General features: G+C 33.3%; 1 protein-coding gene across 2 annotated transcripts in view; it reads right to left on the reverse strand.

The window, feature by feature from the left end:
• Window positions 1-8764: 8764 nt before the first annotated feature.
• Window positions 8765-15418, reverse strand: part of HTR2A (5-hydroxytryptamine receptor 2A) — a 58527-nt gene continuing 51873 nt past the window's right edge. For both annotated transcript variants that reach the window (XM_074304731.1, XM_074304732.1), the window contains exon 4: window positions 8765-10698. In XM_074304731.1, the coding sequence (XP_074160832.1) occupies window positions 9899-10698 (800 nt within the window). In that variant the 3' untranslated portion in view covers window positions 8765-9898. The remainder of the gene's footprint in view (window positions 10699-15418) is intronic.

The following is a 15418-nucleotide window of genomic DNA, read 5'->3' on the forward strand; positions in this document are numbered from 1 at the left end:
GTATTCTCTCTCCAATAGCCTAATTAACACATAAAGATAAATACCAAATAAAATTATTATGCCTACATTTCTACTCTAAGGAAAAGTCTGCATTAGAAATTGAGAAAGCTGGGTTCTCTCTTCAGCTCTGTCATAATCTCTGTCACTGGATAAGCATTTTCATTTCAGAGACATAGTTCATCATTTGTAAAGTGGGGATTTTAATATTCTTTTCTACTCAGAAATTCTGTGATTTTGTATAATTTCCCAAACCATTTCAACAACTTTGGATTAAATAAGTTTATCTGACTGAAAAAATTGAACAGATATTTGGTTATCTTCTAGGTCCTAGGATACTTTAAAAATGAAGAACACTATTATTATGAATATCATTGGATAACAATAATAAAATTATCATGATTAGAAAGCATTATCTATGGTAGGCTCTGAATTTGCATATGTTTATAACTTATAGATTTCTTCTTAGTTGTTGAAGAGGATCAATGACATCAGGAGGGTAATGAATTGACTTGCAAGTGAATTGGATTTTAGTGAGGCAGAATATACAAAGTCACCAACCTTACTTTCTCCTCCATAGTCATTCAGAGTCCAGTGGCAAGACAAAAGTCAGGATGACTACTAATGGCCCTAATAGGTTGAGTACTATTTGAATCTGAGATAAATGTTTGTGAATAAAAACTCATTTGTTCAAAAGGTTTTTAGATATTTTATATAAATACATGTATATTAAAAGTTTTTAGTGCTCTATATAGTTTTACTTTTTATTGAACCAAGGAATATTGAATTTGATTAGGTGATTTATCATTGACCAAACTAATTATCCATGCCAGTTCATCTGATTAATAAAATACATATTTCTGGCAGCATCTGACTAAGCAGCATAAATTTTTTGGCTCTCCATATAATAGAAAAATGCTAGAATTTTCTTCTTTCTTGTATTTCCCAAAAAATCACTTGCCAATAAAAACATAAAGTGAATTACCTTGGCTTTCTCTTAATAGTATCATCACTTTAAAAGATTGGTCAACTTTTATATTCTCAAAGTTTAATGGTTTTGTCCTTTAGCTTTTGAAGGTGAGAGTGCTCAAAGGAATTCTCCTCCTCTGGCCTCCTTCTCCTTCCCCTCCCCCCCTCAAAAAAGGTCGAGGAATATTGACAGAGGCACTGTGACTTTTTTTTTTAAAAGTCTCTTCGAATGAAGAAGACCATTTCTAATTCTAAATAATTATTCAAACATTACCTGGCCTCTACCCCAACCTGTTTCCTCTGTATTAGTTCTTCTTTTCATGCCCCATTTTAATAATTGATTCCCTTTACCTTTTCCTATCCAATTTTGTTTTTATAAGTACTTCACTGTACACATCTCAGACCCAATCTTTCTTTCAAACTATCTTAGCAATGTTAACAATTTTAAGGATATAGACAATATTTTCATATATATATATATATATATATACATAATAAAAAAACAATTTGATGAGTGCCTTATTATGTCTTTAATGTTTTCCTTATATTTCTTTTAAATTTTTTGTATCAAAATTTCCATTGAGTTCTATTTTTTCTTCTTTTTATATTTATATATATGCATATGTATACCTTTATATATCATTTATTATATTTACATATATTTTAAGTATAAATATATATTCATGTTTTATATATTTTTCTTCTGTTGTAAATACCTGAAAGTCTTTAGATTTATCAAATGTTCATTTCTTTTTTTCATTCATATTCATTTCCTTTTTTCATTCATGAGCAATTGATAAATCTAAAGACTTTCAGGTATTTATAACAGAAGAAAAATATATAAAACATGAATATATATTTATACTTAAATATATATATATATGTATATATATATATATATATATATATATATATATATACACATATGTTCATTTACGAAGTGAAATTCACAAATAGTAATTATAACAGAATGTGAATGGGATGTTAATAGTGACTTGTGGCAAAATGTTGGGAATTGTAGGGATCTCCATCAGTTGGGGAATAGGTGATAAGTTGTCATGTAGGGTTGTGATGGTGTACCACTGTGCTATAAGAAATGATGAGCTCAATGATTTTAGAAAGTTAGGGAAAGATTTGCATTAAATGAGGAACAGTAAAGTGAACAGAACCAAGAAAAAGAACATTGTATGTAATAGCAAGATTGTTTTAAGAACAACTTTGAGCAATTAAGTAATTTTGATTATTATAAATGCACAAATTAAAAATAAAGAAAATATGGAGAAGGATGCTAATCTGCATCCAGGGTGGAAACTGAAGGATAGAGTATGTACTTTCGTACTCATCAATAATTGGTTCCAGAAGCACAATGAGTGACAAAATGAGTACCAAATGAATTTTTTTCTATAAGAAGTACTTCTCCAGTTCACTGCCTAACTATGCCTCTGCATTCAATTCCCCCAAATTAAGTGGAGCTCCCAGGTGCAAGAAACAAGACTTCCCAGCCTAGCTCAGCCTAATCAGGCTCTTGTCTTCTTGATCCAATTCACTTTCTGTCCCCACCTATCCCATCCAAGCTTCTTGGTGGTGGTAGTGGTGAGTCTGGATGTGGAGGTGGAAGCTAAAGCCCTATGATTTCCATTGCCCAGGGCTCTGTCCATTTCCCCTAAGTTTAGGACTGCCAGAAGTCCTGAGTCCTTTGCAAGCTGTTACTATTGCCTCCTCCTGGGCTCCTGCTGCAGCTCCCTACTGTTGCTGGTGCTACTGCTTCTGCTTCTCTTCCTTCTGAGCACATCAGACACTCTGTGTCCTTTCCAATACTACTGGTTTGGGAGTCAGAAAGACTATACACAATAGTCCTGCAGGAACTGCCCTGCAACCTGTCCACCAATGTTCACAACTTCAGCATCATGGGCTCTAATCTGACTGTTTTATTTATCTCCACTTTCACTGGGGAAGGGAGCTGCTAACAGCTGAGGGCAATAGCAGTAGGGGCTGGACGAAATACCTGACCAGCCTTATATCTCTACTGCTTAAAAAAGACAACAATCAAGTGTGATGAGTATGAGCAAGCACCAAATGAGTTGCCACTGTATATACCTTTAGAGAGGTGGTGAGGGTGGAGGGAGAAAAAAAGGAAGAAATTTATATGATAACTGGTATGTTTGGAAAGGCATAGCAAGTTGTACATGGTGGATTCATAGTTTCACGTGTAATCTTTTTTTTTATTATACTGTGTTATGAAAATGCTTATTTTGTACCATGAATTGAAAATAAAATAAATTATGAAAAAGACTAAATTATTATTCCAGTAAGAACAATTTAAATTGATGTTTTAGCTTTCTTTCTTAGAATTGTTAATAATTTAATTTATACTATGATAGAATATCAGATTTGGAAGAGAATTGAGAGGCCATCTAGATAGAACAAACTCTACCTGAATAATAATTTTCTCCACAATAAAAACAACAAATAGTGTTCCAATCTTTGCTTGAAGATCACCTCTGAAGCTATCTCCTGGAGCACCCAACTACAATTTTGGATAACTTTAATGTTAAGCAAATGTCTCTTTTATAAAGAGAAAGCTCAAATTTGTATCCTTCCTTGAAACTTTTTTCTGACTGCTATTTGTTGTTTCCTAGAGGACTAGGCAGAACAGGTATAATCCCTTTTCTGCATAGTGGTTCTTGTAAATGCTTTGTTCACTCAATCAAAAAATACTTATTAAAAATCTATTATGTGTAAAGCACTGGTCTATGTGCTGGGTATACAAAGAAAGGTGAAAACAGCACCTTCCCTCAAAGAGACTTCTAATCTGGAGGATCACATGCACATATCTGGATATTTAAATAGATATATACAGATTAGATGGGAAGAAATCTTAGAAGAAAAGGAATATCTGGGGGAAGAGGGAAGAGACAGTGAAATGTCTCCTACAGAAGTTGATTTTTGATTTGAGTTCTGAAAGAGGAGACAAAGGGATGGTGGAAAGCATTCCTGTCATGAGGGACATCCAGTGAAAAAGCATGCAGTCAGGAGATTTTGTGTGTGTGTGTGTGTGTGTGTGTGTGTGTGTGTGTGTGTGTGTGTGTCTGTGTCTGTGTGTCTGTGTGTGTGTAAAGAATAGCAGGAATTCCAGGTTCGTTGGATTACAAATTATATGAAGAAGAGATAAGTCTAGTAAGGCTGTAAAGAATTTAAATATCAAATTTAAACAGAGGATTTTATATTTGATCTTGGAGGTCATAGGGAGCCACTCAGGTGGGTGGGGCAACAGGGTCAGTTCAGTACTTTATGAAAATGACTTTGATAGATGATGGGATTTGGATTGTAGAAAGGGACACCAGCTGAAAGACTATTACAACATCCAAACAAGAAATGTTAAGAGCCTAAATTAAGATGGTAGCTGTGTGATTAGAAAGAAGAGGATGTATACAAGATATGCCACAAAAGTATTTGGCAATGGGTTGAATTTGTGAAATGAACCAGAGTAAGAATTTGAAAATAATACCAAAGTTGTGAACCCATGTGCTATATAATCCCTTCATATTAATAGATCCTGGAAGAAGCCTGGGTCATTAGGGTACTCAGTATCTGGGGGGAGTAAGGGTGGGAGAAAAGAAGGACAACATAAAAAAAAGAAAAAGGTATTTGATGCCAGAGACAAAAATTATCCACTTCATCTTGGGTCTCTATGTAATTCCTTAGAGACTTGTATGATAAATGAGATCTCAACATTTTAAGTTCCTATCAGGGAAAGTATAAGGTCAAATTGATGCAATTTCTTTATTTAAATAAACTTTTCTGACTTCCTCCAATTTAGGGTTGAAATATCTCAGGATATTTCAAATGAATATACTTTTTGAATTTATGTGCATATGCTAACTGTGTAACCCAGGGCAAATAAATTAAGGATTTAGTTAACTCTCTAAAACTTTCTGTATTGGTAAAAAAGTTTTTTTTTTTTTAAACTGGAATTTCTTTTACTAATGTACTTCACATGTCTAGGACATAGTTGTTTGAATTTAATTAATTAATAGATAAGTTAGGAAAGGGGGAACAAAAGGAAAGAAAATTAGTTGTGTTGTATATGTTGAGTATGAAATGTCTATTAGACAACTAATTTAATATTAATATTAATTAATTAATTTTAATGTTGGTTTACGTGCATAAATACAATGCTCAAATATTTAGGTTGGAAGATATCATTTGCAAGACATTTAGGTGTTCCAGGCAGAATTTTAAAATTGTATTTGCCTCTTCTATAAAATCAATATCTAAATGTCATGGTTAAAAATTTTTCTGGTCTTAAAATATACTCATTTATTAAAATTAACACTGAAAAGCATCTCTCATGCTTTATAAAGGTTATTACATCTCTATTGCCAGCTCTGATTAACTGCATTTACTGAGGTGATGAAGTAGATACAGCAATAAATTAGATAAGTAGGGGTGTGAGTTCTATTCCTGTCTCCAGTCAGATAATAAGAACAGGGTTTCATGGCTCTGTAAATGTTAAGATTGTTTATGTATCTTAAAGTATTATATTACTTGATTCTCAAATCAACCCTATGATGTGGTTGGAGAAAATATTGATTTCAAGTATAATGAGTTATTTACAGTTTCAAGTTCTTATTAAGTAGAGCACATTGAGGATATCCAGTAGCTAATTAATAATGGCTTAATTTACTTTTGTCAGTCAGGAAATAATGAAGTAATACTAACAATAATGTTGATTTTTAAGATTCATTTTTCTATGACACAATTAATAAATGTTTATGTAATTAAAAAAAGCAAAATTAACATAATAGAACCATAAGCTTAGGAGTTGGGAGAAATTGAGTAGAAGTCCTCCCATGAATAAGGAAAGCAAAGTGTAAAAAAAGGTGAGGTATATTGACCAAGATTCCAAAGTGACTGAAGCAGAATTTGAATCCAGATCTTCTGGATTCAAATCTGATACGCATTCTGCTTCACTCTCATTCCTCAAAATGACATAGGGAAAACCAGGCAGAATGTATCTTCATGATCCTATGTCCCCTCTGCAGAGAGGACAGACTCCAGAATATTGACACATCAATAGACACATCGCACTGCCATTTGTTCACTTTCAAGTATGTTTTATTTACAGTCATTCCTTGAAATCCTAAATTTGCTTTAATAACACTTCATACACAAAATAATTTGCACTGTACTTGTTGCATATCATATCATACAGAATAATTCAATGCTTTATGAATACTTTCCAGTGACGCACAAAACGGCAACAGCACCATTTGCTAAAAGCAGCACAGTAAGTAACTTGGTTGGCTAGAGTAGCACTTTTTTCAAATGACCATGAGATGGCACTGTGGTCAAGCAGATGAAATATGTGTGTTCTGCTCCTGAGAACTTTTCTTTGAGATGGTGATGGCATTTATCCTTTTACATCATGTTAGAAGGATGTACCATATGAGTTTTACTAAATGAAAAAAAAAATCTCTCAATAATATGAATAATACTATTGCTTGAGTGAATCCTTCAAAATCAGTCTTTCAAGATCTATCAGTAGTCCAGAGTCCACATTCTTAAGGAAAAGAAGAATTCACTGGAAAAGATAAAAGTAGTCAGAAAACCCTCAGACTAAAATTATAAAGTGCCCTAAGCTTTTGGTTTATCTGAGATTAATAAACCATAAATACCTATGTTTATATGCAACCTCCTTCACAGTAGTGCTTCCTCAATGCCTTATTAGGGTGTAGATTAAAGCCACTGTGGTTCTCAGTGGCTTCTCCAGGGAAGAGCAATTTCTGTTAGATGCTTGCAAGATAGAAAAGCATTAAGTTCAGGACCAGCAAAAGACCAAGCGTCTCTTCTCCAAAGTCCAGCCTAACAAGCTGATCACCAGATGGTGAATGTCACAGCAACTTTCGAAGATGCATTTATCAAGGTATGAGGAGGTTGCTGTACACTTGTGTTGGTGGAGAGAGCACCCAGAACCGTGGAATCACAGATGTCTGAGGAATCGACATATATGTATATATATACATACATATACGTATGTATGTTTTTAAACACACATACATATACACAACTATATTATTTCATTTCCATAACAATTAAATTAACATTGAGTTTCCAAATTATTTAAGACAAACTTCCAGTTTATAAAGAAGGTGCCGGCACTATGTCACTTTAATCTATCATGACAATAAAGGAATATATTAAAAATCTTATACACAGTTTCACATTGAAATATATAAAATACAAACATGCCCATAAATGTATATATATGTATATAAATACAATGTGTTTTCATTAGTTTCTCTCTCTTCCTCCATATAAATATATAAATACTGGATCAACTGTTTGAACATTATCTGTGTATATACATATATATACATAGCCATCTTCCTCTGTATATACATGATAAAAGATTTATATAATTTGTGGAGAAAGTGAGAAACACACTGATGAACATTGATAATATCTATATAGTTATCAGGTAGCTGTCAGGCAATAATTATGTACATTCAATTCAAGATAGGCTATATGGGGATAGGAATTCCAATTTTTCTCTGATATACATAAAAAGATGTGCAACATCACAAACTAAGGCAAAATACATTAAACAAGAAGTTTGGTAGCATTTGAACTTTATCTGATATATCTACATAATCATTAGAGAATAATTCAGTTCAAACACAGGCTTAATATCAGCTGTATACTATATATTCTAGCTTTTGAGTTACTCTATCATTGCTTCAGTCAGCAATACATCTGGTAGGAGATAACTACTAAATTTATCCTTAAAACAACTGTAAATTACAGGAATAACAAACCCTCCAGGAATTCTCTCCCCCTCCTTCTCTATAATTCATTTGAATAATCTATTCTGAAAGCCTGGAGTTGGGATGGGGAGGTTGAGTAATTCTTTGTATCTCAACAGAATTGTTAATATGGAACTTCCCTGTTGGTTACCAATATTAATCTCTGTTTCAACAGCAGCCAAAATGCTGCTTGACATAGTGTAATAGTTGAAAGGATCATGACCAAGGTATGAATATCCTATATTTAAGTGACTTTAAAAAATTAAAACAGAAAACCCTTTAATGAAATAACAGATCCTCTGATGTTTTATATATATATTCTAGTATCACTGAGTAATATGAAAATAGGCCTATTTTTTTTCCTCTAGAAAGAATGAACAAACTTAAAATACAATAACACTTCACATTTTTAGCAATGTAAATTATGTATATTGCAGACCTGGAATTGGAAGGAATCTTAGTTGACAACTCTTCAGTACAATGCCATTTCTTTGAGGGCAAATGTTAAAACTGAAGTATTGCTGTAACTCCAAATGCTTGATAAATGCTTGTTGAATTCAATAGCCCACACTGCTCATTTTGCAAATGGAAAAGCTAAGATCTAAGGAGTTTAGATGACCTATTTACTCATAGTTGCATCAATGGTAAGCAGAAAAGCCAGGATTGAACCCACTCCTCTATCTCCAAATCCAGAATTCTTTTAATTACATCATGATGTTTCTTATATAAGATAATTGTTTTCAAATATTACTCAGTTGTTTGGCCAAAGTTTTCTTTTTTCTTGCTTTGGTTTTCTATTCAGAGAATTACTATTCTATTAGTAGCCATCGTATTAAAAATAAGGCAGAGTGTGAACCTAATGCCTTAATAATTAATCAGTAGGTTTTGGTTTATAGGACTCCTCTCAATGTACTAGTAGAAACTTTTTTTGAGTGGATGGGTGGTAGTAGGAAAAGAAAACTGAAAAGAGATAAAATTTATTCCCAGGTTACTTTTTTTGTAAATGTCTGTGAATTGAACTAAAAGTGACTTCAATTTTCTTTAATTCTTCTTCTATTGTTTTAATGACTAACATGAATAAGGTAATTTCTACTGATGAGTAACAATTGTAGATAGTTGTAATGACTGAACACATCCAACTAGCATAATCTTAGACATGACCTCAGATGTTGCTGTCAAGAATCAAATGCTCTGATTCATTTCCAAAATTTTGTTATTGTTGTTGTCATGAAGACATGGCATCACAGAAAAAAAAATCAAAGGATATATTAAAAGTAAATTTTTCCACAAACAATTTCTATAAATCTGTTTGGTATTATGACTCAGTCCTTTCAATATGTCCAAAATCTGGCATGAGGAAACAAGAGAAATTCAGAATAAAGCATAGAATTTTTTTTTCAAAAAGAAACTGTAAATAGTTTTAACTGAATAGCATTTTACAACTTCTGAGGAAAATTAACTTGAAATGCAGCATATGGTAAATAGCAGAGGGCACACATATTTTAGAATGGTAGCTGAATAAATAATATTAATAAAATATTACCAAATTTTCTATGTAATTATTTCATCAATACAATTATTATAAGACAAGTACCTGGGTGTTTTTTCAAAGTTTATATGTTGACAGATTAATTAATATTATCCTTTATTCCAAAGGTTCTAAAAATATTTATTTTCAAATTTCTTTCTATTAATAAGTACACCAGAAAGTTATTAATTCAATCCTATGCTGTCAATAAATGACACAGTGGCATAGTTTTTATTTTCAAAAGAAAAAAAATATCAAAATTGATTTATTTGTGGCCATCATTAAAATTATACCATAAATGGTATTTGCCTTTAAGAAATATATTTTTTAAGATATTAAAAAATAAGTTTAGTAAAGGCTATGCTTAAAATAGCTGAAATTCTTTATGAATTCTTTTATTTTGTTTAAAAAGATGCAATTTTATGGTATTTAACTCTGCTTTTCATTAACAGAATGACATGAGGAATATGTTGATGATATCTATAGTTCTATTAGACTGGTCTAATTTTTCCAAGTCTTTCCCTATTTTTCAATTAGGTGAACACTTTCTCATTGTGTACTCCTGGTTGCCATAGTAGCAACTCACTGTCTAATGTGATCACACAGAACTAACCTTTTCATTCACTGGGATGACACTATCCTTGGGTGAATTATCTAAATTATGTATCCCGATATCAATTCCAGTGTAGTCTTTATCTGTCACTTCAGAGTCTTTCTTTTCATCATCTTTCTGTGGCATTTGGACTTGCCTAGAATTATAAGCTAGTGCAGGTATGGTGTTCACTAAAATCAGTTGAAGAGGTTTCTTGTCTTCCTTGTACTGACACTGAATATAACGAGAAAAAGCAGACCGGTAAGTTTTATTGAACAGTGTATACACTAATGGATTGACAGCAGAAGAGAGGTAACCAATCCAAACAAATACATTCAGCAGAATCCCAATGATATTTTCATTGCATGACTTCTTGCAGATGACTGCCATCACATTGGTGATGAAAAAAGGACACCACATTACAACAAACAGGAAGAAAACAATACCCAGGACTTTGGAAGCCTTTTGTTCATTGCTGATAGACTGCATAGTCCTCCTTCCGTAAGACACGGGTTCCTTGTGCAAGGAACGCTGGAAGAGCTTTTCTGAAGACAGGGAGCTTTGAGGGAGGAAGCTGAAAGATGACAATTTGTTCTTTGGACCAACATCATTCACACATAAAGTAGCTTCTTTCTGAAGTGTCTTTATTGTTAAAAAGTAGGTGATCACCATAATGGCTAACGGGATGAAAAAGGCCACAAAAGAGCCAATCAGGACAAAGTTCTCATCAGCCAGTAAGCAGCTCTCTTCTTTAAAGACTTTGGAGTCATCTTGCAGGCCAATAACTGGAACTGGCATTGATATACCTTGAAATTGATCAGAAGAAAGAAGGTTACTAAGGATGATGTCATAAAAGTGAGAAAAAATTGCAGCAAATGTAGTTAATGTTCATTGTTCACAGGTGGATTGTACCATAATGAGATTTTTAAAGTAATCATTTTGTTAAAACTTTCAATTCAAAGAGCATATATGGAAATTAAAATTTGTTTTACATTCATCTATATAATAACAATGTTAAGGCAATAGTACTGAGTTTAATTTTTACATAGATTTAATGATGTAACTATATGGCATAGTGGAGAGAGAATTGGACTTGAAGTCAGGAAGATCTGATTTCACATTCTGCTTCAGACATTTATTGATTGTATGACCTTGGACAAGTAATTTAACCTCTCTCACCCAGTTATCTTATTTGTAAAATGGTAATAATTATAGAACATATTTCACAAGACTGTTGTGAAGAGCAAATGAGATATTATGTGTAAACTTTAAAGTTATGTTGTTGTTGTTGTTGTTCAATCCACCTGACTTTTTGTAATCCCTTTTGGTTTTTTTTTGGCAAAGATACTTCTCCAGCTCATTTTACAGATGAGGAAAACTGAGGCAAACAAATTTAAGTGATTTGGCCAGGATCCCACAGCTAGTAAATATCTGAGGCCGCTTTTGAACTCAAGAAGAGGAGTCTTCCGGACTCCAGGCCTGGTTCTCTAACCACTGCAGCACATGGCTGTCTTAAAAGTTATATCTCTATCTATAGCTATTGATCTATGTGTAAATGCTAGCTATTATTAATGCATCTTTTGTGATTAAAATGGATTTTAAGTTAAAAGTCACTTAGAGCCACCAAATAGAAAACTAACAACAGAAAAATAGTAAAAATAATTTCTTAACTAAGTCACTTTCCTAATTGATATACATTTCTGTGTCTAGGGTATACCAGATTATCAGCTAGATCCAGATGGGAATTCAATATTGGCTCTCTAAGTCTTGGGTGATTTATTGAGTATTTTCTAGGGGGAGCCGTTACAGGTGCCATTTGGTTTGTTGGCTGGGTGATAATTCCTGTAGCATAGCATATTTTTGGTGGTATAAGTGGACAAGTGATTCCTGTGCCTTGCTTGGGCATATTGGTCAGACCAATGCAAACTGATGAGAGCTTGCTCCTTTTAATTGAATGAAGAATTGAGGTAAAAGAATAAAATAAAAAGTGAATAAAATAATACACCTCTTTTTTTCTGCTCTATCAAACTTGATTTTGTGTGATTAGGACATTACCTATGCTCCCTTCTGAGCATTTTCCTTTTCCCATCTCTTCTACTATATTAGTTTTTGCCTTTCCTCTGCCATCTTGCCTCAGCCTCCCTTCTTCTAATATATTAGAAAGTGACAAGCCCATTTCTTGCAATCATGCTTCAAGGAAACATCTGTTAGCTGTGTTACTTAAATCAAGTCTAATCGGAGTAATGTGATAGAGCTGAAGAATATCATATAAGGATTACTGTGCCATTATGCTCTCTGGACTTGCCTTACTTTCTATTTCCTTTTAGAAATTGCACAATAGAAATGCTGTATGGATAAACCAGAATTGAATTTTGTTGGTTGCAGGGGAAGAAGTCATTAGTCAATCAATCAATAAACAATCACTTAAATGCCTACTTTGTGCCAGGAACTGTCTTAATTCTGGGGATGGAAGGACAAAACAAAATAGTTTCTTCTCTGAATTAGCTGATATTCTCTTGCTTTTCTTTCTTTCTTTCTTTCTTTCTTTCTTTCTTTCTTTCTTTCTTTCTTTCTTTCTTTCTTTCTTTCTTTCTTTCTTTCTTTCTTTCTTTCTTTCTTTCTTTCTTTCTTTCTTTCTTCTCTCTTTCTTAATTTCTCCATTTTATTCTTAATTTCTCTCTTTTTTTCTTTCACAGTGGGGGAGAAGTAACAAAACAGAGGTGAAAGGGAAGGAAAGTCTAAACACAGAAGAATAAAAACAAAATATATATAGCAGACACAGGACTTCTCTTCCAAAAACAAACACAAAATTCAAGCTCATTGGCCAATTTAGCAAGCAGGAAAATTTGACTTCAATTAAATTATTAATATTACTATTTTAATATCTCACTCTTCATATTTGGCCTTAATAGTCCAGGATGGAAGAATCTTGGCTACTCATAGACCTGTTCTCACTTTAATTGGTACAGAAACTTTGATTTGGGCTGCTTCTTCCCTCCTTAGGCAACCTGGCATACAACCTGCTCCTAAGATATCATAACACTGATATTGAACTTAGTTAGTATACTCAATTGACTTGGCTCACTATAGCTTAGAACTCCTGTGCTTAAGAATTTTACTAATTTTAGTCTTTCTAGTAGCTAGGATTACAAGCATGTACTACAATGCTTAACTCAATGAAATGATTGATATTTCTTGTTGACATATGCTATTAATTTCTCAGTCTTAGTTGACAAGGTTTAACATTTTTTGAGTAAGATTATTCAAGTGTTTTTGGGATGCCAAGGAGAATGTTGATAATTAGAACCAGAACCAATTAAACCCTGCCTGTGTATTTATTGTGGTCTAGTAAGTCTACCTACTTTGCCCATGCAGTTTAATAAGATGACTAGGAGATTGAAAAGCTGGGGCCCTACATCAAATTTTGTCCTTCTGGATGCTTCTTCCCTTTTTCTACTCTACTTTTCAATGGATTGCTCTTTGTAAAGAATTAGGATAAGATTAATAAGAATGCAGTGCTTCCTTCTGTGATTTGAACAGAGTCATACAATAAAGGGGAGATATATAGTGTTTTTAATCTATAGTACTGAGGGTATGGTTATATAATGAATGGATATCATCCACCAACCCCTCAGAATTATTCAGCCTGGAGCTCTTAATTCACCTTCCCTTGTTCTAGTTTGCTTTGGCTTTGTACCAACTGGCAATGAAGGCCAGAGAGATAAATTGGCTGTTTATCAATACCAGCAGCAATGCCTTCTTGGTTTTGAGGTGTATTCTTAAATTTAAAAAGTTAAATGATTTTAACTATATATCTTTTAGTTTAGAAATAGCAGAATGATTAACTTCTTTCTTGATAACTATAAATTTATCTACTCTCTTTAATTCAGCAATTTCAATTTTTATCTTTCAAATTTGGTTATAACTATATATCTAATTTGACTATAACTATTATTTTAAGAATAATAAATAAATATTTTGTCCAATTCTGGGTACCACATTTTAGAAAGACATTGAAAAGCTGAAGCACATTCAGAGATGGGTGTTTAGAATGGTAGAAAGCCTGGGGAGAATTGGTTGAAGGAGGTAAGGGATGTTTAGCTTCAAAAGGAGAAGACTTGGATGGATGGGAGCAAGATAGTTCTCTTCAAGTACTTGAAGGCCTGTCATATAGAAGAAGGACTAACCTTGTTTTCTCTATGCCAAGAAGACTGACAAAGAGCAATGTATTAAAGCTTAAGAGAGAGACAGATTTGTGTTTGCTATAAAGAAAAACTGGGGCAGCTAGGTGGTGCAGTGAGTAGAGCACCAGCTCAGGAGGACCTGAGTTCAAATTTGACTTCAGACACTTAACACTTCCTAGCTGTATGACCCTGGGCAAGTCATTTAACCCCAATTGCCTCTGCATCCAAAAAAGAAAGAAAGAAAAAAGAAAAAAAAGATATAAAGAAAAACTTCTCAACACTTAGAACTATCTGAGAGTAGAACAAGTTACCTCAAAAAGTAGTGCTTTTCTCTTAAGGTCTTCAGTCAAATGTAAACATGACATAGCTGAAGAGAAATTCTTTTTTTAGGCACAAAATAAGCTGGGCTTAGAAGGCCTTTAAGGTCCCATCCAAATCTGATATTCAATGATTCTGGAACTGGGAGTCAGATGAACTGGATAATATTCTATGTATATTTCTAAACACACACACACACACACACACACACACACACACACACACACTCACCCACTCAGCCACACACATTTACAGGTATATGCGATCAATAAATGCATAGCCAGCAATATTTATAAGTATATATGCATATTTATATACATACATACACTTGAACACACACACATACACATACATATAAAATCAGGAGTGTACCTGGGGGAGGAGGGGATGTCAAATAATAATCTTCTCTCCTAACCTTAGCTTTGGCTCTGAGACTCTTACTCTTACTCCCTAACCCCAACTCAGATGCCAGGGAGAACACAAGAGAAATTTCCTGCTGGAGATTGAAAAACCTCTGTTAGCCAAAGTACTGAGAACAAATGGGCTGCTTCTGTTTTCTCTAAGGAGGTCCTTGGTTGAGGGCTGCTGCTCTGAAAGAACTGTGGAAAAACTTGGTACTTTCAACTAAAAGAACACGACTGAGCACATTCTTTGCATGAAGAAGAGAAAGCATCATAGGGAGAACTTGATCTGAAGCTGGAAGTAGGGAAAAGCTCCATAATTATGTATTATCTACATATGCTATGTCAGAACAGGTCCAGCCTAAGGACTATTCCCTGAATCATATTTCTAAACGCATAAAATAAAATGCATAGAAATACAAGTAAGAAAACAAATTCTATTAAAATTTAGTTATCATAATATTGAAAAAACAAACACGTTTATAGACTCTAGATTAAGAATTCTGAAATTAGATCCTCTCTAAGATTCAGTTAAGATTCAGAGTAGTTACTCCCTGAAAATTGAAAAATGGAGCATAGTTTGTGACTGGGAATGTATTCTTTCCTTTATAGGGAAGAAAGAC

The sequence above is a fragment of the Sminthopsis crassicaudata genome, chromosome 3 (genome assembly GCF_048593235.1).
Source record: "Sminthopsis crassicaudata isolate SCR6 chromosome 3, ASM4859323v1, whole genome shotgun sequence".
In the NCBI taxonomy this organism is placed as follows: Eukaryota; Metazoa; Chordata; class Mammalia; order Dasyuromorphia; family Dasyuridae; genus Sminthopsis; species Sminthopsis crassicaudata.